This window comes from Pteropus medius, unplaced genomic scaffold, assembly GCF_902729225.1.
Source record: "Pteropus medius unplaced genomic scaffold, Ma_sr-lr_union100, whole genome shotgun sequence".
In the NCBI taxonomy this organism is placed as follows: Eukaryota; Metazoa; Chordata; class Mammalia; order Chiroptera; family Pteropodidae; genus Pteropus; species Pteropus medius.
The window spans coordinates 1,913,880-1,937,936 of record NW_024351729.1 but is presented as its reverse complement, the minus strand read 5'-3'; the positions used below and the strand labels follow the sequence as shown (position 1 = coordinate 1,937,936).

Sequence of the window (24,057 nt, the reverse complement as noted above, 5' to 3'; positions counted from 1 at the left end):
TCTGTTCCTTTCTGCCTAATCTACTGAAATGGAGTGTGTATGAAGAGTATTAGAGAATTAGAAAGAAGGTATGTGTGTATATGTAAGAGTATTAGAGAGATTAGAGTATGTGTTTATTAGAGTATGTGTTTGTGTGAAAGAGGGCGTGAGAGTGCATGTAAGAGAGAAAGACGCAGTATGTGAGGATAGGAGGCTCCAGACTTTAATACTTATGAGAAATACAAGAATACTGTTGAAAAGTACATGAACAGGGTTAAATTATGCGTCCAATTCACAGTTCTACACATTCTGCCAAAGGCTTAAGTTGCAGACTTTCCCTTCAAGACAGGAAAAAACAAAAAACAAAAAAAACACACAAGCACAACCTTCTCTTGTGCTCTCCCTAATCTCGGTAGCATTTTACTTATCACTTAGATGTTTAGAGGAGTTTTTCTGATTGAGCAGGTTTTCCTCTTTTTCAATACTTTATTGAAGTGTTTCAAAGCAACACTGGTAGCATAAAATTCACTATAAGAATTTCTCACATTTGTTTAATTGCTGCATGAATGTCATTTATTTATTGAAATTAACATTATTATGAATACATAGTGAAAAAATGCTCTTCAGAATAGGAAGGTGAATGTTGCTCATCAGTTGGACTAAGCTATGTTCAAATGAGAGAGATGTAGGAGATGGTTCACAGTTTGGTTTACAAGTACACAGGAGAAATATTCATCTGGGTGCATCTGTAGGTGCAAGGTTTTGGATGAGGAGGCTCAGGAATGTCTCCAGCTGCTTGCTTGATCTGTATGCAATTAGTCCTCCCTTGTTGGCCCACCGATCCACTCCACTAGCACCTTCATTTTCCACGTGGTACACCAACTGTGGTAAATCAAGCCCTGTTTCTGGATTTCTCTCTAAGCATTCTTTTAAGTCTACCATTCCCCCACCCATGGCCCTGAGTATGGCGTGAGCAGCACAAGAGTCCCACTTGAATGTGGTATCTTCTGAAAAGATGTAAACATCAACAAGGCCTTGGACAACACACAGGCTCTTGTAACCAGCCCCAGCTGCCCGGAATATACGATCTCCACAGACACGTGACAATGCAGCTTTGATATTCTCCTTTTCACTTGTACTAATGACAGCTGAAAACTGGTGAGAGAATTCTACCTCAGAGCTGGTGTTTTTAGTCAATTGGCTCCATGGTTCACTGCCATTTCTTTTAGAAACGGAAGGCTGATGTGAGTAGATGTTGGTCTCCATGTAAGAAAGGCCCCAATAGCACTGTCCTTTCCACCTGCAAAAGAGAACTTTCAGTGTGTGGAGGTAGGTTATGACATTTGTTTTATCATTCATGTTGTTTTTCAACTTAACGATATGAAAAAAATATAATGTAATGAGTCTCAATGCCCTTAAGCCTAGAAATAGAGATCAAGTAGCTAATGCATTTCTAGAAGTTACTCCTCTGCATGCAGCTGCTTGCCTGTTTTGCAGATTAGAAACATTTTCCATTTTTCAGTGTTATCACATCAATCTAGGGTGATACTAAAATCCTGGCCTGTAGAAACACCATTAAATTTCATTGCCACTTTTGGCATTTATAGTTTAATAGGGAAAAAGATGAACAGACACAATCATCTATCTTTTCAATCTGCAAAGCAGTCCTTATAAGTTGCTCTTCATTTGGTGAACTCCTTTTCATTGTCCTATTCATAAGCTCCACTTTGGCTTTAGCATCAAGAGAGGTGGACTCATTATTTTTGTCCACAAAAATAATAGCCCTATCATTTCTCAATGTTTAACTTATTCTATTTACAGAAGAGGAAACTGACGCTTAGGGAATAGAAGTGTAAGAATGTAAGACAGTGGTAGAATCTGCATTCAAACCCGGGAAGTCTCACTCCAGAATCTGTGCCACTACTTTTGTCAACCATTTCTAGGCCATGATTATGTCTGCATCCAGTCTCAATTCTTTTTAATTTCTCAGTGACCTTTTAAAGATAACAAACACATTTTCCGTTTGGAAGAAGGCAGGGGTAGAGGAAAATGTCAAAATTCCAGTGGTGTAGTTTATGATTATTAAAGAGTATACAATTTTTAGTTGCTTGAAGCAACTCAAAGTTCAGTACGAATAGAACAATATGACTGACTTCAATAAAAAAACAGACCACAAGAGAAAAGCTGCTTGCTTCCCCTTGGACTCTGCCTAGAGTCAACCCCAAAGCGCAGGCCATGGATCAGAGGGAACTGACTGGCAGCTGGCTATGCTCCAGGTAAGAAGAGTCCACAGAAGGGTGAAGAGGGAGGAGGCAGAAAAGGTGATACTGACACACTTACAGGGAGAGCACCCCATAGGTTCTAATCCTGGCCATAACTGCTCAGCTTTTCATTGGATAATTTTCACATTTTGTTCTGAATTGCTTCTAAAATAGTGTAAAAGTTTAACTGGCTATGTATCTGGCAACAGCGTCTATCTTGGTCCAAATTATTAGAAAAGTGTTACCGCTATTCTATTAATCTGGCTTTGAATGGATTCCAGGAAGAGGGAACAGGATTGCTATATTTCAAATGCAAAACTATGATTTCTCCAAGATACTATTTCTTTTAAAAATTTCTACCAGCATGCCCCAAATAAAATTATGCCAAACCCAGGCTTAAAAATAGAACTTTAATTCAAACATGCAGATTTTAGTAGGAACACCCCAGTCAAATCATAGGAATGTCACATGGAGTGATAATCTTGACAATAAGCAAAGCTAAGGTTGTAAATACTAAAACACATAATGTACCAAGTATTCATCTTTTACCTGAGAGTGTTTAGGTCTTGTGATACAAAAGGTTGGTTGATGACCCCCATCAGGGGCACCCCTGTCTGTATGTCATAGACACCAATTAAAATGGTGACACACTGAAGTCCACTGGGGAAGATTCCTTGGTTGGATTTAACATCAGCAGAACCTTTTATATACTGATAAGTCGAATCTGAAAAACGAAGCAAATTTGTTTGGATTCAGGTAATGAATATTTAGAAAATAATGAACACATCTATAAACTGTCCTATACCATTTCTTCCACTAATTTACTGCTATGGCCTGAATGTTTGTGTCTCCCCTCCAAAATCCTAACCCCTCCCCACTCCCAAAAAAGATGGTATTAGTAAATGGGGCCTTTGAGAGGTACTTAAGTCATGAAGGTGGAACCCATGAATGGGATTAGTGCCCTTATAAAAGAGGCTCCAGACAGGTCCCTAGTCCCTTCCTCTGTGAGGACAAGATGAGGTGCTGGTGATGAACCAAGAAGATGGCCCTCACCTAACTATGTTGGCACCTTGATCTTGGACGTCCAAGCCCCAGAACTCTGAAATGTAAATTTCTGTTGTTTTATAAGCTACCCAGTCCATAACATTTCGTTATAACAGCCTGAATGGACACAGACAGTAACCAATCAGGTTTTACCTTTGGATGTCACTTGTAGTGAATAGTTATTTGACCTCTTGTATCTTATTTTTAAGCTGCTTGTGTTTCATTTTCCTGACTGTATAGGAACTCTTGAAGGGAAAAGACATGTCTACAATTCTTTGGCAATTACCTTTTTGTTGTTGTTATTGCTAAAATCAAGAAGAAAGTGACAATTATGGTGACACAAAAGGAAAGAATGAATGGAGCTCCTGTGCAAAAGAAACTGAGGAGCTAGGTTTCCCCTTAAGAGATGTACATGCCAGTAGCTGACTGCCAACATCGAGTGAGTTAACACCCAGTTAAGGATGTGCTGGGCAAAAAGATGGAGAGAGCTAACAATTCAGGATAGAACCAAGTAGCAGGAGATCTCTGTGCCTCAGAAATCTTAATTAATGCTGGTTTACCCTTACGAATGATAATAGATTTTGGGGAAGAGCCTTAGTCTGCATATGTAATCCATTGGCTAAACATTCAATAATTCCTTGATGACAGAAGTCATTTCTCTAACGTGGTGTTAATGTGCTTGTCAGATGTGAAGGGTCGGGGAGTTTGCTGCACGGCATAATGAACGGTGCCAGTTGTGTTGGGTGGAATGTACCAGGCAGGTGGGAAAGAAAAGAAAGGGACTTCTGACAATTAATACCGAGGGTACTGTATTAATAGCATCATTGAAGTGAAGCCTATACTTTTAAAACAATGAGCTACAGATTATGGTTCTATCACAATCATCAGTGTGCCTGTGTGTACATACACACATACAGACACAAACACTTAAGCATATCTGTTATATGTGATATATATTTATTTATAACACAATACATAACACACATCTAAACTCTTCATTTATTATTTTAAAACTTCAAAAATTTTAAAACTTCCAGGAGAATTAAACTACACTCAATTTTTATTTTTCTAAGCTTCCCCTCACCAAAGGATTACTAATAAGAACAAATGAACAAAAGCAAACACACTATCTTCTACTTACCTATGGGATCCACCCAGATTCCCAAAATGTCCTGTGGAATGGTGATATCTATTGAATCCAGAGTTGGGTCAGTAAAGGCGACATCCTGATGAACAACCTTGGCTAATGCTTCAGATGCCACCTTGTTACCGTTAAGGACTTTGCTAAGAAGCTCTACAGTTTCTTCCTCTGTCGGACACAGTCTCAAGATAACCTTTTCTCCTAGAATAAAGACAAACTAAAAGTCATTACATTTCAAGAGTCTCAGTGCAGAAAGAACAACAGAGAGCTGGGGAGAAGCAAAAGCTATGCACTTAGATTAGGCGAGGGCAATATATCCATAGCAGTGGTTCCTAGCCTGGCCCATTGCCAGAATCACAGGAGCCGGTGGGGTGGGGCATGAAGGGTTGTCATAAAGTCACAGACGCCAACTGATCACTCATGCACTTAATAGTAAGGGATGGGTCCAGAAATCAAACCTTCTCCCCAGAAAAATGTCCACATGGGCACATGCACACAATTTTGTATCCAGTTTAAGGGAGCTCATGGACGGGTTTAAGAACCCCTGAATCCTGAGTCCTTTGATAATCTTTTATTCATGTTTTTTGCCTTTTGACTTTTAATATGCATAGGTTACCCTGTTGTGTTTGGATGTTATTGAAAAGAATGAAGGCTTTATCAGCACTCCAAAGCACATCTACTTCTTCTCTGATGCTGCTTTTAACTAAAAATTGTTTATGCTCAGTAAAGTAAGATGAAGTATACTAATCTTTAATGTATTAAAACTATACGACTAAATGATATACAAAGAATAACTCTCCTCTGTGAAACTCTCTGGGAATTAGTATGTAAGCAAAGCTGCTTCTCCAAATGAAACCATAATTACCAAGTCCAGGTGCTTTGCCATCGCCTTAAACATGCTTCTACTTAGACCCTTGGTTAATTTAGTTTCCAGCTCCCAACCAAAGTAAAGAAAGAGGCTGGCAAAAAATAGGGAAATTAATAGCAACAAAAAGGGACAACAATGGAGGATATAAACTTTTAAACAGAAATAAAACATGACACTTTGGGGCTTTTTAGATACATAGACAAATCTAACTACCTGAGCTATTCCAAGGACTAGCAGCATCTGCACCACCTGGGAGCTTGTTAGAAACTCAGAACTTCAGGCCCCATCCCAGACTTACTGAGTTTTAACAAAATCCCCAGGTGATTCACATAATCATTAAAATTTGGGAAGCACAGTATGAATATTACAATGATGACTGAATCAGCAAGAAACTTTCACTTAAATTTGGTTAATTTAAGTTAAATTCAAGTTACATTAGATTGTTAAAGTTGAGGAATAATAATGCTAATCACTGCCACTTACTAAGGGTCTACTCTGGGCTCAGTGAAAGTCATGGGGCCATTCAAAGGAGCAAGTCATATCACATCACTTCCTTTGCTTAATATTCTCCAGTGAATTCCCACTGTACTTAGAGGAAAACCCAAACTCTTTCCTACAAACTTCCATGATGTGTTCCGGCCTCATCTACTAGTCCTTCCACTTTTCCACATATCGGCCCGTCCAACATACTAAGCCCATTATCTCCTTCAGTTCTCAGGAAATCTATGTGGAATGGCTTTCTGCCTCTATAATTCTAGATAAATGAAATATTAAAATAACTTTGTGAAGCAGTCAAATAAGATTTTAAGCATAGAATTTCTTATGAATGAGTCACAGGATTTTTTAAGCATAAGCATAAGAAGTTTAAATGAGATTTTTCTTATTGTGTATCACAAAACTAACTGTATCTTAATACATAGCCCATGAAAGAGACAAAAATTTTTCCAGAGTTAATCCAGTTGTGCAATGCATACCTTGCTGGGGCATCAGTTTTTTCCTTTGAAAATGTGCCTCTAGATGTTTAACATTTTGTCACAAGATCAGTGTTTAAAGTTCACCATTCTTAATCTTCTACTATTAAGCAAACAAAAAATTCAATCTAAAAATAATTTATCTGGAAAGAATTAGATGGAGATTTTGATATTCTCTATATGGCAGGGAACACGGAGGTCCATCATCAAAGGAGAAACTGGCACACAGAAAACTAATTAAATGAGACTTAAAACTTGGTACTAAAAGGAACGTTTTTCGTTAGTCAAACTCCCTTTACAGAGGTTCTGAAACCAGAGAAGGGAGGAGGTGATTTGCTCAAGATCACACAGTAGTCAGACACAGGGCTTTCTTAACATTCTCAGCCAAGGTCCATGGAATCCCACGAAGTCCACAAGTGGGTTTAAACCTTGGATCTGAAATCGTCTGCACAGTTGTATAATGCATATCTTGCTGGGGCATCAGTAGCTTCCATTAGATTCCCAAAGGACCATGCAAATTTCTGAAAGGTTGTCATACATTATTTAAATGCTACAGATTTATATCTAAAATAACACATACGGATTTGCTAAATAATTCTAAGAAAGCCCATTTCCCTAACTTAAATGGCATGATATTCTGAAGTATTGAATGAAGCTTATAATTCAGATATGCTGTTTACACAAAAAGCTTCCATTTATTTATTTTATAATGTATATTGAAAATTAGAAAATATGATAATAAGTTACACATTTACATTAAGATTTGTATACTTACCCAATTCATTAGTAAACTCATTGGATTCTTCTCCAAAAATTTTTTTTGCCAGGCCTGGAAACTGAATGATTCAGAGTGTGACAACAAATCCAAACAATAACAATAAAACATAAAAACCACATACATGTTCAGTTCTGAACAGATTTCCATTTTATATTTCAAATTAAGTATCATAATTAGATCTGAAATTTAGAAATTTGCAGTTCCAAAAATCTAAGTATAAAAAAGTGAAGTCAGCTTAGTTTAATACTTAGGTTTTTAACATTTTCCTGTTCCTTTGCCCTTCTACAAAGTCCAAATCATGGTAGAAGTCTGTTTTCCTTATGCTCTGTTGAGTTTACAGAAGTAGTTCTAGAAATTTTATTCTTCTACTTAAGGGCCACGGAACTAGAAAATTTGCAAAGGGGATATTTAAACTGTTGCTCTTAAATAGCACCCTAGTAGCTTATACAAGTTACTATTATTGATCAAATACCTAAAATTGTTACTTGAGACTAGATAGAAGGGATTAGCGGATGTTACATTTTGTTTTCATTTTCAGGTGTATTTTCTGCACCTGTTGGAAGTATCATTCACCTTCAGGCTAGGAAGGTGATACAGCAAAAAGAAAAACGGAGATATTTTATTGACCGATAATTTATGCATCAATATAGAATGGAAAATTTGTAGCTAAGTAAGAATCTTCTCTCATCTTTGTATGACCAGGAAGCTTTCAGATACATTTTGCCACTGATCCTCTCTACAGTAAAGATAATTTTTCTCAAAATATGTGCTAAATTATGATATACGTTATGTTCTTAGGGAACAAAAGCACTAGAATGCTTCAGATATTTGAATTCAGTCATTTACAGATGGCTAATAGCTTTAATAGTGCCCACAACCACTTGTTACTTTTTTCAATTTTGAAGAACAATGCAAGTCAACAGGGGCTGGCAATGAGCCAGTTCATCAAGGGCTGAAGTTCAGTTCTCAAGCCTGCTTATAGACAGACCTGTTTCTGAGGCTACAGGATTTAAGAGTCATGAAACAAAGATATAATCATCATGTATTTGTTCATAAATCCTGGCATATACTTCATCAATGAACAATTGCCTGAACTTGTTATAATGCTTTGGAGCAAATATTAGCCCATAAAATTAATATTGATTTCTAATCCAGTTAGTTGCTCAACCATCTCTTCTTGTACCCAACTATCTTGATCAATAACATAAACTTACTTCATTTAGTTTATTGGAGCCAGATTTTATAGGGCATGAAAAAGTATAGCTTATAGAGATTTCAAGCGGTTGTTTATTCTCTCTTCCTGCCTGTGATCAAGAATTCACTTAAATAATTCTTATTTAGAGAATTTCATAGAAAACTATTCCAATGTTTTATAGTACCTTCTGTCATAAAGTTCTATCTTCTCAGATTTAAAAAAATATATATAATTATTAGTTTATTATATAAAAGCCAATATTGTATTGCAAAGAGCACAGACTCTGGAGCCGGGTGGCCTATGTTAAAAAACTGGCCCTACCATTCATTTGCTGTGTAACCTCAAGCAAATCATTTAACCTATCTGTGCCAATCTTTTCTCATCTATTACATAGGAATAATAGTTCTTTATAAAATTGTTATGATTTAAAAAGTTAAATAAGCCTTTAGAACAGTGCCTGACACACAGTAAGCATTTATAAGTCTGTTAGTGTTAACTGTTTATTATTACTATTTATAAATAGTTTTTCCACCCAAGCAGCTTAATATACCTAGAAACCCAATCATTGTTAGTTATAAACTATGTTTTTCTACTAGAATAAGGGAGACTTTAAGTCTCCAGGATTCTACAAGCCTATAACCAAGGCAACCATTAGATAAATGATTACATCAAGAAGGTGGGACTTAAAATATATTATCAAGTAAAAAAAAGCTATAAAACAATGTTTTTATTTCTGTTGGAATAAATTATAAATGCCTCACACACACATACACATTAATAAATGAAAAGTTCTGTACCTAAATGTTTCTCTCTAGCTGTTAGTATTGTGAGTGATTTGTATTTCCTTATTTGCTGTTCTGTATTTAAATTTTTTTCTGTAATGAATACATTGTAGTGAAAACAAGGGGGTAAAAAAAACTAAGTTGTTTATTTGAATCCAAAGTGCTCTCATTCTGAGTGGGCGATAAAAAAAAAAAAGGCATGCTATTCTAACAGGGGACACAGCCACAAGGGCAAATATTTTGCAGTTACCTTGGATATGACCTTTCTTACCTTGTTTTCCATATTTTGTTTTATAACTTCCTGTACCAGTACATCAGCCAGGGTCTTGAAATCAACTGCAAACTTCTTGTTCTTTTCTCCTTCTTTCTTTTCTTCTATGAGCAGCTGGAAGAGAGCTTCCTGCTGCCTGCATGCCCGGGCGATGCTGGCAGCTTTCTCAGAAACACAGAGTAGCTCTCGGAGGATATCTGACATTTCTGAACCTTGCTTTTCAGTTGCAGCTGTGAATGGAATCGGCACCCACCCTCAGCTGTCAACTGGAAAAGTACAAGAATGTGAAAGAGAAAGCAGTTCAGAGAGTGATGTCAGGGTGCCTCTGGCACTAGTAACAACCTGTCTGGCAGTCAAGCTGGTCAGCAGAGCTCAACAGCTAGTATGTATCATAGTCACATCCTCAGTGTGGAAGTCTAGATATCATCCAAAATTTGAAACTTATTTTTTTAAATCATTTAAAAATATTTATAGTCTAAAAAATCCATTAGACAAAGAATTGAGAATGAGAATCTACATTATATTATAAATCCCTAGAAAGATAGATGTTGAAGCATGATGTTGAAAGGAAAGCCAGATTCTTACAATGACCTTAGAATGATCATACAGGCTTAGTGGCTATGTTGAAGTAGTGTCCTCTCTTCCATCCTATAGGAGAAGGGAGAAGTGAGAGGATTTATCTTGTCAGATCTGGGGCAAATTCCTAAAATACTAAGCACCACACCAGCAGGAACTGTTGTATCCTGCAAGACTGGGGCTGCTCTTGGGCTAGCAACCCAAGTGATCTCCTGGTGACCTTTTTTTTTTTTTTCCCATAAAAAAGTCCCACTATTTGTGCTGTTCTTATAGCAAGAAGAAGTTTAAATAATAAAATGAAGTAAAACATGCAACTTGTTGGGACTTGAAAAGTTCTTGCTTCTAGAACTATGCTATCACACCTTGATATACCTATTGGGTAATTAGGAGAAAAACATTTCTCATTTTGCAGTAGTAGCTACATTTTGTTGAAAGCTTTACTAATCGCTGTCTCATTGTGAAAATTATCAGTTCTGTCTTAAGGAAACTGGAGCTTAGAGAGGATAAGTAACTTCAAGATTACACAAGACTAAATGGCAGGGATCGGCAGCAGTCTTACACATAAGTCTATGTTCTTTATTATCATAATAAACACTTTAAAAAAAATTTCCCTTAATGGACTCTAGGAGACAGAATTAGTACCACAATGAAGCTGTCAATGCAATGAGGTCAATTGTGAATTGTCATAGCTGGTTTGAATTAAACAAGTTTGCTAATAAAAAAAAATGCTATTAAGATTATGGGAAATATGAAAAATATGTCCAATCTCAATAGCAATAAAAGGAAAATGAATCAAAATGAGACATTCTTCTTCACTATTAGACAAAGCTGTTTTTCAAGTTAACATTCATTCTTGAAGAGGGTATGGTTAACGAGTGCTGATATTCCACTAAAGGGCATGCAAACAAGTGGGCTTCCACAGGGGGATTGAGAAGCATCAAGTTCTCTAGCGATGTCACTACCCTTTTAACCAGTAATTCCAGTCCTACTTTAATTTGTGTTAAAAGTTAAAATATTTCTGTGCAAGAAAGATTAATATTAGAGTAGAAAAAAATTGAAAATAATCTTAAACATTGGTAAAATGTAAGGGACTACTATCTGATACTTAAAATCATGTTTTGAAGAATATTTAATATGAGAATATATTAATGCTATAATGTTAAGTGGAAAAACAACCTATGGCTATATGTTACTAATTTGTGCTTATATGTAAACATACACATATATATGTAATACAAGTAATACACATATATATAATACATTCATACATAGAGAAAAAGATTGAAAGACTCATAGGTGATGTTTTAATGGTAGTTACATAGATATTTAATGGTAATTATCAATTGAGTACTGGAACTGTGGATGACTTTTTTTTCCATTATGCTTTCCTATAATTTTCAAATATTGTACAATAAATACATGCTTCTATTATAAGAAATGGCATTTTAAAATATCTTGGGACATTTAAGCATGAAACATAAGACTTCCTCAACTCCTGGAGACAATTGTCCAAAGTGGTGCTATGTTAATACCCACAAAACCTTTCAGATGGTAGAGAGGATGGAGTTAAAAATTAAATAAAAACACCTGCCTACTAAATGCATTTTTCTTTCAGGAATCAGTGATTTGTTCAAAGATTTACTTTGGTTTACTTAAGAAAAACAATTACCTTAATATGGCTGAAGCACTTTGATTTAGAAATAATTTATGATTATCTGTATGCTATAAATTATAAGTTATATAAAATATATACATACACAGAGCTACATATATTAGTAGAATACACAAATCCCAAGAGTAAGAATTCAACTTGATTAATGTTGATTTCTTAGTAAATGTTCTGAGGTTAGTATAAAGGAAAAAGAATGAGCTAATAATTATCTAAATAGCTCTTTATCTTAAAAGCAGCATGAAGATTTTAAGGAGTTTAATTTGAAAGCTTTCTATGTAAACAATATCAGTATTGTCTAGTTTACTCAACTTTGTTAAAACCAATTTCCTTTTTCTAAAAGAAGCACCGTTGGATTACCAAGAAATACCATTGGATCACCAAGAAACTCCCTGTGGTGCCCTGAGAACACGCAGGTGAGCTGCTGACCCAGGCTGCAAGGCGCAGGAACCACCCCACCTCTTCCCTCACACAGAAAGCTCCATGCCTTAGCCCTGGTAAGTTTCTACATAGCTGCCCCACGGGTTTGGAGTTTCTCCTCTTTGATTTCCTCAAAAATAACCATTCTTACCCCACTTCAGCACAGCAATTTGACCACTGGGAAAGAAATACCAGCTTTAAACTGCAGTCCCATAAGTAATAGGTACACAGATTTTAGGAATTTGTTGTAACAATAATCAAGTTTTTCAGTTCCAAAGTTATCACAGAGCTCAAACTTAATCACTCTTTATTCCGACCCTCCACAACACTATCATATTTTGTTAAGCTCCAGCTTGAACGCCCAGTGTCAGCTTGGGACTAAGCTTTCTCTAGCCGTCCTAAAAGAATTTTATCCTATAAGAACCCAGCACTTTTTCAGCTATTTACCTTTCTCCAGGGTCCCAGCTCCCTAAAAAAAACTCTCTCATAGCATTATCTACATGTAAGACTTTCTAATTAATTTGCATAACTAGCCTGCTACCTTCTGGCTGAATGGATCATTTTCCCAAAACGAATTGAACCACCATTCTGTGCTTCTCTGTAAGCTGCTCCTTATACTCTATATCTCTCCATCTTTCCTCAACTCGGTTCACTCAGGCAGGCCACAACTCTGAGAGGAGTATTGGATAGTTCATCCTCACCTTGAATGACTCAACTTGAGATTAATTATCTGCAGAGAAACTGAGGGCTACATCCAATACAGAATTTCTTCAGGTTTATCAATAGATCTTATTAATACTAGTGGAAATGATCTTTTAGATGATTTTTAAAGGCAAGTTTATACACTCATTGTTGACCTAAATTAGTTTTAGTTAAACATTTCAAATACCTTAAATGAAAATTACCAACTCACAAGTAGTAAATTATGACATTTACTGTAATTTAGTAGTTTTAAATATAGAAGGAATTCCTTTTGATTAGTATTTCTTAGTGGGTGTTCTGAGAACCACCTGTATCAGAATTACCCAAGGCACCTACTATAAAGATTCCTGGGCTCCATCCCAACATAGTGAATCAGAATCTCTGAACACAGGGCCCAGAAATCTGTATTTTTGTCAGCCTCCTAATGATGCTAGATACTGAGATTTAATAGCTACTGTTCTTCATGTTGCTTATTCTAATTTAACACTATGCTGGCAATTTCAGTGGGAGGTGGGGGGCTGGCAGCTAGTGGCATATATCTTGGTAGAACCATGTAAGTCCAATAGTTCTGCTATCACTTATCTGTGTGCAGAGACAGGACCAAATTAAAATAATAATAGCTAACATTAATTAGGTGCTTACTATATCTTCCTAAGCACTCTACCTATATTAACTCATTTAATTCTCACATAACCCTATGAAGAAGGTACTTTCTTTCCATTTTACAGATAAACCAAGGCACAGGAGGTTATGTAATTTGCCCAAAATCACATAGCTAGGAAGTGTTTAGGACAAGAAAAAGCAGAAGCTTTTTATTGGCAGTATTCTGGCCAATAAAATCTTTCATGAATTGTTAGCAGTTAACTAAGGAAAGAAATGAGTAATTATTGGATAAATAATCATAAGCATGTTACTGTTATAAGTTATATAGCAGCGTAGAGAAACACACACCTAATAGCTGTTGCTAGTTTAACTATTATAAATCACTATTTAATTGACACCTGACTCCCTTCTATCCTCAGGAAAACATTTTCCCCAACTGATTATCAGTCTCACTGCAAACCACCTGTGCCGGATAGTAAAAACTCATCTGTCCTGTTCTATTGATATCTCTCTTACTGGCTGTCAAGTCATCAGTAGGGGGAGTGGCTCAGCTCATGCAGAATACTTAATTCCTCTTACTTTAGTTCCTAGGGCTGTCATGACAAAATACCACCAACTGGATGGCTTAAATAACAGAAATTTAAATCTCACAGTTCCAGATGCCAGAAGTCTAGGACCAAGGTGATGGCAGGTTTGGTTTCTCCTGAAGCCTCTCTCTCCTTAGCTTGCGGATAGCCACTTGCTTGCTGTGACCTTGTATGGCCTTTCCTCTGTGTGGGGGCATTCCTGGTGTGTCTCCCTCTTATAAAGACACTAGTCAGGTTGGATTAGGGCTCACCCATACGACCCCATTTGACCTTAATTACCTCCTTAAAGGCCCTCTGTCAAAATATAGTCACATTCTTAAGTACTGGGGGTTAGGGTTTCAACATATAAATTTTAGGGGACTACAACTCAGCCCACATCTCTTGAAAGAGGGATCTTGATAAACCTTAGCAAATGCAACACAGTCCATTCGTCTTTCATTTCCTGGTAAAACAAAACTGGGTAGGGTTCTCTTTCTCCCTTATGTGGTCAAAAGTTTAATGTGAAGCAATCTTTCCTACATGGAACCAGTCATTTTAACAGCCAAATCATTAATGATGCAGTGAACAATGAAATAATAACCTCATAAGTCTTACTTTGTGACAACCTATTTCAAAATACATTTGAGCAGAACAGGTTTTAAAAAATTATATTCCTTATTATCTCTATGTTAACATAAGACTATACCACAATGTCAGACAGAAATAGTCCCTTTAGCTTTTGTGTGATTTTCATATCCCATTGGAGAAATATTGACTACATTGAAGTGGGTCAGATAAAAAAAAAAAAGAGCTCTTAAGACTTTTCCTGGAAGCCCAAATCTCTCTACAAAGACAAAACTCAATTTTAATTTCTCACCATTCTATCATCTCATCAGAACACCAGAAGTTTAAAAGTCATATCTGAATAATTTACATATTTCAGATGTGATAAATAATATAATGGGAAAGACATAGGCTTTGGGATCAAACTTAGGCTCAAACCTAGCTCTGCCATTAACTTTAGCTGTGTAGCATCAGGTAATTTACTTCCCCTCTCTGAGCCTCTCTCCTTATCTGTAACATGAAGACATTTACCTTGCATGGGCATTGTGGAGATCAAATGAGATATTTCTGGAAAAGGACCTAACACAGAGCCTTGCATATAGTAGTCAACAAATGATAGCTATGACTATTAAACAGAACTTCACAGAAACCACAGTCACATGTCCTTACTTAAGAAAAGAAGAGGTTGGCAACTTTATATGGGTCACTGAAATCTTTTCTGAATATTTACTAGTCCATTAAATCCAAACGGCTGGAAACTACTTCTGATTCTGTGAATGACCTAGAATAAAGTTTCTTTATGCAGGCCAGATCTGATTACTTCAGTTTCTGGGCGTCTGGGTGGAAACTTTGGCTCCTGGAGGCTGCAAGACTGCTCCAGCTTCATGGTGGACCATCTATGGATGGCTTCCAAGAGTCATTATTCTGTTAAGGGAATATTCTGTCAGGATATTTTATGAGGATTCTAGGGCCAAGGGAGTCTATTCTTATGTGAAGAGCCTAGTTGTAGCAGGAGCTGGCCATACCCTTTTGTTGTTCACAGTGGCAGAGTGTGACCATGTAGATAAGCCCCCGCAACAAAACAGAGCTGCTCTCTAATGAATAGGCAAGTGGGTCAAAGCATTTCCGTTGACATTCCCCTCTTCCTAAAGATAATCCACTACTTCTACAGAGCCCACATTTTTGCCTGTTTTACAGTGACTCCACCCCACCCCCGCCATTCATATTCTGAATTCAGTCTTTCACTCATCATCTAAGGAGTGGCAATTTGAAGCTGATGTATGGTAGCCCTGACTAACAGCTATTGCTGTTGGGGGAAAATGCCAGATTTCCATTAAGTACCTGGGTGTTTTACAAGAAGGTATTTGTGGAGACCTCTCTCAAAGGAGTGCAGTTGTCCAAGAGTCTCCCTAAGTGGGCACATGCTGAAGGGCTGGCCCAAAGCTGTATTTAGCTCACATTGCTGTTGTAGGGGAAACAAAGACCTCATTCTTCTTGTTTTTGCTCCATACTCGGGGCTGCTTTAGGGAGTAGTTTAAAGAATGGAGGCTGCTGCCCTGGCAGAAGGGAAGGGGAAACATAAGTGGGCACATGCAAAGTATGTCGGGAAGCTCAATTTGCTCAACTCTGGAGCAACCAGGGATGCATGAAGTGCAACTTGCTAACAGTAGCTTCCCCTGATATCCATATGAGATGCTCACCTGCCCATCTGGTTACCTAGGCCAGAGGGAAACTGTACCACAAGTATTCCTAGGGATTTACAAATGCTACCATGTAGCTCATTGGAACCAAAATTTTTCTTCCAATGTATAAGCCTTTTTCAGCTTTCAGATATTTGACTATCAGACATTTCTCAGAATCCATTAAGTAGTACAGTATGGCACTGCCTGTACTTTTTCATTGTTATTTTACTTTAATCTGCTTGATATTGCTATCATCATTTCATAGGCTCTCATTTAAGTTTAGCATTTAGTAGCCGATTTTCCACCATCTGTCCATTTACTCCTATGCTCTGGACAAACCATTTATTTGCACATATTGTTCTGTGTGGTTGACATGCCTTCTGCCTTCTATACCTAATATCTACTCACCCTCTTAGAATCAGTTCAAGGGCAAGAAACTCAACCAGATAATTCATAAAGGAGGATATTCAAATGACCAATAAACATATGGAAAGATAATCTACCTCATTAGTAATCAGGAAAATGCAACTTAAAATCACAACAGTACACCACTGCATATCCAATGAAATAGCTAAAATTAAAGACTGAAATTTTCAAGTTTTGGTGAGGATATGGAGCAATGAGAACTCATTATGTAGTTCTGGTGTGAATGAAATTGGTACACCAGTTTGGAAAACTATTTGGAATTTGTTGACTATAAGCATAACCTCTGATCTAGCAATTTCTCTTATAGACATATACTTGAAAGAAACTGATACACATATGCATTAAAAGTACAAGGATATGAGCAGCAAACTTTTCAATAACCTAACACTAGAAATAACCCAAATAACTATCAATAATAAAATAAACAAATTGTGAGATTCACATAAGAAAACACTATGCAGCCATGAAAATGAAAGAATTGCTGCTATAGGCAACAACATAGATGCATCTCTCAAAAAACATACTGCTAAGTGAAAGAAGTCAGATAAAAGACATGTGCTGTACAATTTAATATGATGTTCAAAAACAGGCAAAACTAACGTTAAGGTATTAGAAGTCACAGTGGTGGTTATCCTTGGAGAAGGACGAGGAGTTATTGGAGAATATGAAGGGGTTTTTAGACACTGATAATGTTCTGGATATGAGTGATTGTTAATGAATGGGTTGACTGAAAATGCATCAAGCCATACACTTAGGACTTGCATATTTTCTGTATGTATTTCTAATTCGATAAAAAGTATGTGTGTGCGCACACACACATGTGCGTACACATGCTTGCATGCGTAGAGAGTCAGTTCAACAGTTGGCTCCTCCAGAAGCCATTGCTGACCTTCCTTCAACTTGGGCACCTGGGCCGTGGGAGAATGAGGCAGCTTTCTAACACAATGTACATCAGATTGCTTATCTATGCTCTGTCTGACAGATTTAAATGTGCGTGGTTTCATAGGACTCTTAGCACATACCTCAGAGGTGTTCAATAAATCTTGGCTGATAAATTTCCTCTTCGTAAATACAGAATTCATCCTAGTCATATTGTTTATTGCACATGGATCTTATCAGCATTATCCAGGTGGCATTAGGCATGTGGGACTATATTTATTTACATAAAAGTCTCTATACATTCTGTAGATGACTAGCTACTGAAGCACATTTTTAAAGCACCAAGTCAGAATCTGAAATTATGCTCTGTCATCTAGAGGTGAGCTATGTTGGCAAGATTAATTTAGTTGATTAAAATAGTAAGTTTAATTTGATTTGTTAGAAAAGACATTAAATATGGAATATGTAAATCTATCTATTTTACCTCAACATTTCTCCCTCCCTCCTTCCTAACCTTCAAATAATGTTGACATACACACCATTTCTAAGCTGATTGGTCTACCCGACCCTAGCTCTTTAAAGGCCACATTAGCCTGCATTTTTGCTCACTAATTCAGCTCAAAGCAATAGACCACAAAGATGTCTTCTGTTATCAATGCTCTTCTGGTAGGTTGTAAATGAGAGCTTGGGCTAAAGCAATGTTTTCCAAATTAGTAAGATCAAAAATTATTTGGCGCACTTGTTAAAAATATAGATTTTTGGACTTTTGTCCTGGAGATATTGAATTAGTAGATCTGGGTAAATATACAGGGAATGTCACTCAGCTGATTTTTATATAAAATTTTAAGGAAATATAAGCCGACAGGTGCAACAGTCAGCTCTGTCTCTCATTGGTTACTTAGGAGCAGAACAGGGAACCCTATAGCTACTGCAACTAAGAATGATGGCTGTGGTCATCTAAAGATCAACTTATAGTGTTGTTTTTTTGTAACAAAAATTCTGGAAAAAGGTAAGCTGATCTACATAAGAAGTATTCCACACTGGCATAATACTTGTATAAAGTATGCTTATCAGAGACTTCTCAGAACTCATCTGAAAACTATGAAGAACTTTTCCATTTAGAAATACTTTAAAATTTGATAGTGACTTTTTTTTGCTCTCTTCTCCATAGTTAGTAACATTTTCACTAAATATGAACTGTATTCATTTTGATAAGTTGTCTATCTGCTAGGTTCCAACTATGTTTAAACATTTGTATGCTAGATGTTTTTAGAAAAACTGTGGTGTCACAAATGAAACCACATAGAATTTTTTTAAAAATGCAGATTCACTGTAACTATCTTAATTGTAGGAAATAATACATATTTTTTAAAATACAAATTTAATGCACAATTCCAGGTAGAAAGAAAAGACACAAATGTATAGCTTGCAGCAAGGATCTTTTTCAGTAGAATATTATTTATAGTTTTGATCACTGTTAATCAAGATGTAGTCTTATTAATCCTCAAGTCCATTTTGAATTTTTTTTTAATGGAACATTTTTCAGTCATTCAGGAAGATTCCCAGATCAAATTATCTTTCCTTCTGGTCTTGCAACACTTACTTTTGACAGCAACTCATGTAACACTTGCCTTCCCTTGTCTACACGGGCCACGTGGATGTGTGGTAGAAAGAGCCCCTGTTTGGGCCATAGGAGAGCTGGTCCTTAGGCTCTGCTTTGCCATTAGCCAACCAGGTGTGAAACCTTGGCCACGTGGCTTAAACTATCAGAGACTTGTTTTCTTCATTTTTATAAACATAGAAAAGGAAAATAAAGAGGAGGCATAGAGGTCGAATGGTTTTTCTATGGTCTGTTCCGGTTCAAAACTTTCCTGTTTTTGGTATCTACTTTCCATATAAAAGAGGTTAGAGTATATCATTCAGCCTTAAAAAAAAGAATATAAGTCTGACACATGCTACAACATGGATAAATCTCGAAAACTTTCTGCTAAGACTCGAACTTAAGTCAGACTCGAACAAATATTGTATGATTCCACTTATGTGAGGTACCCAAAATAGTCAAATTCATAGAGACAGAAAGAAGAATGGTGGTTACTGGGACTAAGCAGAGGGGGTACTAGGGAGTTAGGGCTTAATGTGTACAGAGTTTCAGTTTGGGATGAAGAAAAAGTTCCGGAGATGGATAATCGTGATGCTTGCATAACAATGGAAATGTACTTAATGCCAGTGAATTGTACACATGAAAATGGTTTAAATGGTAAATTTTATGTTATATAAATTTTACTATAATTTTTCAAGAGTAAAAAACAAAAGTATACGTTCAAAAATTGTACATTTTAAGGGCTGTTGATATTTATCGTCCTAATTTGGGCATAATAAATATTTGTTGATTAAATGAAAAAAAAAAGAGATTAGGGTAGGGGCATGAAAATTAGGTTGAAAGAAGGTACTAGGAGATTTATCTTAAAGTTGATTTGCACAGCAGTCGCACTGGGTTTTATTACTTAGATTGTATGTTTATATGCAGTGTTAGGGTATAGGTAGAGGGATTCGTGGACATTATGAGGATTGCCTAAAGCCCCCCACCCAAGCCACTCCTTGGGGTACCATGGTTTTCTCTAATAGGCTCTAAGTTCCTTGAGAGAAAGATACATATTTTTCAATCTCCTTATGACACACAGTGGGAGTTATGTAAATTGATTGATTTTCATTCCATTAGAGATAAACATGTTTAAAAGGATTTTCTTGTACCAAAATTAATCTGTAAGGGATTTATTTATTATGTAAATTTTAGGATTATAACTGTTAGAAAATATGATTCAAAGGAGTTCTTTACAGAGCTTTATAAAAGTGGTTATTACTATTTATTTCTGCAGTGATAAATTACATGATCTAAAATATATTCCCCAAATATAGTGAGAAAGCAGATCATAGATCACATTATGTATCACGTGGGCAGCATATTTCTTACTCCTACTTTGTAGAGGCAAATCATTATTTTTAACAGATATTTACAAGTGTTGAGTAGAACAATACAGAATATTGAATGTAACATTTAACTTTAAAGGAACACAAACTGATAAAATAATATTTGTAATACCTTCTGCTTGAAAAAGTCAAAGTACTAAAATGATATAAATGGCTCATTAAAGCCACACCAGCATATAAATGTACTAAACGCTCTTGTATTCTTGCTGATTCTGCAACCATAGATAAATGTCTACGCTGGTTAATTTTTATCTTCTTGATCTGATTCTTATTTGTTTCCCTCATTCTTTGCTATTCATGAAGCTTATAATCAGCCATATTTGTAAATCACACCTTTCATTATTCCCAGATCAACCTGGGAGTATATTTGATTCTTGCACATTCCCAGGAATTAACTAGAGGGGTTTTCCAGGAGTTGGAAGATCAGATCCTACTTAAAAACTATTGATAATGAAAAATTATGGCATCACTTTAATTAAATTAGGTTTTCCTTAAGCAATAGTAAAAGAACAGTTTCCTTTGGTCATTTGAATTTAACTCCTATATATCAATTGTAACTCTTATTAGCATTGAGAGAAACCTACCACCATCAATCTGTACAGAAAGACAAGTTTAGTATCTGTGGATAAAGTTAGCAAATATTTACATTAACTTAAACTTGGGTAGTTTAAATTTTAAATATTAACTTGATTAAGAGTCAAAACAAGCAAGCAAACAACCCTTCTCCATCCCCTCAAAAAAAAAAGGAGAAGGAATGGAAAGAGAAGGAAACGGACACTTCATTGTGGTAATTTATCTTAATGAATTCCTTTATAGATGTTTAGTACTCCATTTTGTTAATTTGTTTTTATAAAAAATAACCATGTTTTATGCCCAAAAAGTTTTTTTCTTTTTTGGATGGAGTCAGATCATTTTAATAGAAGCTATAAATAAGCTATATGCATGTTTGTCTTCCCTAATTAAGAACAAAGAAGAGGTAACAAATAAATGTGCTGTATGAAACAAAAATGATCAGGCACAATATTGTGGTATGGATTACTAGTCACAGTAATCTACATTAAAAATCCATTAATAAAATGCTCTCATAATATTAAAGAACTTGAATTAACATTGGATACCACAAAAGAGACTAAACATGCAAAAATGTTTGCTAAATTCAATCACCAGCAGTCCTGACAACAAAAGGATATAAAAGTTTCGGATTTCCTAAACCGATGACATCATCATATTAGTAAAACCTTAGCTTCCATGTAAGAACATTTTGTGTATAAGAATGGTAATAGGTTACGTCAGTAATTCATTCCAGAAACAGTTTTCCCCACCAGTGTTTTGCAGTCTTGCCTTTTTTATTTTCTTTACCCTTTTAAAATTTTATCATTTGGGCGTATTTTAAAATTAAAAAATTTTATCGTTTGGGCCTTTTTCCCTTAGAATTCTAATTCTGAAGTCTCAAGTTGCAACCTGGGAGTCTTTTTAAGCAACTATTATCCACCACCCGGTAAATTATAAAATTAGACAAGTTTGGGAAACACTACATTAATCATGAGAGAGAGATGGGAGGCAAAACGCTGTCAACTCTTTTATTTCTAAACTCTAAACCAAAAAATAAATCAATGGAGAGAGTTTTATTACAAGATTCAAAATATTTTAACAAGGACATTTATAAAGACACACATCCAGAAAATGTTCTCACATATACCATCCTTACCTTTAATAAGAAGACACTTGTTTTTATTAATCACTTTATATAAACATAATTACCTTTTACGCAATTTATCTACAACATGAAATAGAATAGGACATTTTCTAATTGTACTTAGAGACAAATAAAGGGAAATACATATATAATAAACAAGTTTATAACTTTTCAAAGGCCTTATATGTCAAATAAAACATAGTTTCTTTTTTTTCCAGAACTACCCCAAGTATGGCTCTAATTTAAATCTGTAATAAGATAGTTCACATTAAATGGCATGAGTCCAAGCTGCAATTTCCAAGCAAGTGGTATTTTAGTCCAAAAGCTTGAAAAGAAATGGTAGCTTATTCTATGCAAGAAGTGTTAAGTATTTTACATAATCCTCTTCATGAGTAAGAACTAACTTCAAGAGTAGTATAAAAATCGACAAAAACTTAAAAGTAGGTTCTAAATAAGAATGCAAATACTTGCAAAAATGAAAAAATGAACTATTCCATTGCCTTTTCCCCTTATAGTCCTAATTTAAAAATGAAAAAATGAGGTCACCTAGCTAATTCATCATTCAATGGTAGTTCAGTGGATTGTTTTCATCATTAGACTATTGTCACGCTGAGCAGGACTGATCCTTATCGATTTCTTTGGTTTCAAAGTTAGGCATCACAGGAAAAGGTACCAAAAAAAAAAAAAAGTTTTATTCAACATGTTCAGGATGCATGTAAGTGAAATGTTCATACGGCCTTAACCACTGCTCTTTTGAAGTGAACGCCATTCAAACAGTGTGCAAACTGTCTTGTTATTCAGTGCCTTAAAATTAGCTTTAAACTGGAAATCCACAAGATATACACCTTGATTGTTTATTTGTATTCTTTATGGGTGTACTAAATAATCTAGGGACTTTCGTGCTTTTTGCGTCAGCCAAATCCATGTTAAATATTTTCTCTCACCTACTACTCTGGCCACACCAACTATGCACATCTCACAAAACCACCTTTCAAAATGCAGAGAATTAAAAGCAAGGAGGTAAAGATTTTTCTAAATATAGTCCCATAATGTTTATTTTACACTCATCTAGTAGGTCAATAGCAGCAGCCAGCAGCTATGGACAGTTAGAAGCATCTCCCAAAGCAAAACCCAGGGGCGCTTGACAGCTATACCATCTACCTGTTGAACCTGGGCCACTGCCCTCAACTGTCAGATCAGCTTCTAAGACTTAGAAATGCTAATGATTGATTTTTTTTTTTTTGAAGTTGTTTGCTAATCTTTCTTCCCACCCTCTACTTCTTTCTGGTCGCTGCCGCAGAGCCAAGGGAGCCGCACGACCCTCGAGCTCCTCCGCCCGGTTGGTTCCAGCAATGGTGCGGGGTGGGCCGGGCCGGGCCGGGCGGCAGCCTCGCTACAGCAGACCGAGGTCATCACAGGCCGGGCAGAGAGGCGAGGAGCCCTCCCGGCCCAGATTTACTCACCTGGCGTCGGGAGGGGCGATCCGGGACGTGCTGTTCGCCCAGACCGGGGACCAGATCCCAGGAGGAGGGAGTTGTGGCGCCGGGGCTAGGGGGGCGTAAGGAGGAACCCGTATTACCTAAGCCCGGGATGCGGAGCTCTAAAGGAGGCTACTGCCTTTCCCTTCAGAAACGGAAGAGGCGGGGGAGGGGGAGGAGGAAAATGCGGAGCAGGAGGAGGTGGCCCGGCGCGGGAGGCTAGCAGAGGGGCGCCAGGCGTCTGGCCACAAGCTCAGAGGGCGAGGGGCGGGGAGCACAGCGGAGTCACCGGAGGCGAAGGCGAAGCTGGGCTGCGGGCTGCCTCGCTCCGCCCTGGCTCCGACCTCTGCATTCGCCAGGCCGCCACCCCTCGGTTCTTCCAGGGACCGAGGCGCGGAACCGTGCGGTGACGCCTCGAGGCTCCCAGGGCGGGCGAGGGTATCCCACGCCTGCAGGAGCGAGGCGTCTGCGACGTCACAAGTGGAGTTTGATGATTCAAAGGGGAGTGCCAGGAAGAA

General features: G+C 36.9%; 1 protein-coding gene and 1 long non-coding RNA gene across 2 annotated transcripts in view; one reads left to right on the top strand and one right to left on the bottom strand.

The window, feature by feature from the left end:
- LOC120587470 (uncharacterized) overlaps positions 1 to 16,543 on the top strand; it is a 40,664-nt gene extending 24,121 nt beyond the window's left edge. Inside the window, exons 3-4 of the long non-coding RNA XR_005648970.1 lie at positions 11,879 to 12,032; positions 13,845 to 16,543. This is a non-coding gene — a long non-coding RNA (uncharacterized LOC120587470). The remainder of the gene's footprint in view (positions 1 to 11,878; positions 12,033 to 13,844) is intronic.
- On the bottom strand, positions 187 to 23,679 carry INPP1 (inositol polyphosphate-1-phosphatase). The gene is made up of 6 exons (XM_039844275.1): positions 23,525 to 23,679; positions 9,291 to 9,556; positions 7,040 to 7,100; positions 4,426 to 4,626; positions 2,790 to 2,964; positions 187 to 1,279 (listed from the first exon to the last, which is right to left on the bottom strand). The coding sequence occupies exons 2-6, from the start codon at positions 9,492 to 9,494 to the stop codon at positions 712 to 714; spliced, it is 1,209 nt and encodes a 402-aa protein (XP_039700209.1). The 5' UTR covers positions 9,495 to 9,556; positions 23,525 to 23,679; the 3' UTR covers positions 187 to 711.
- Between the last annotated feature and the right edge of the window lie 378 nt (positions 23,680 to 24,057).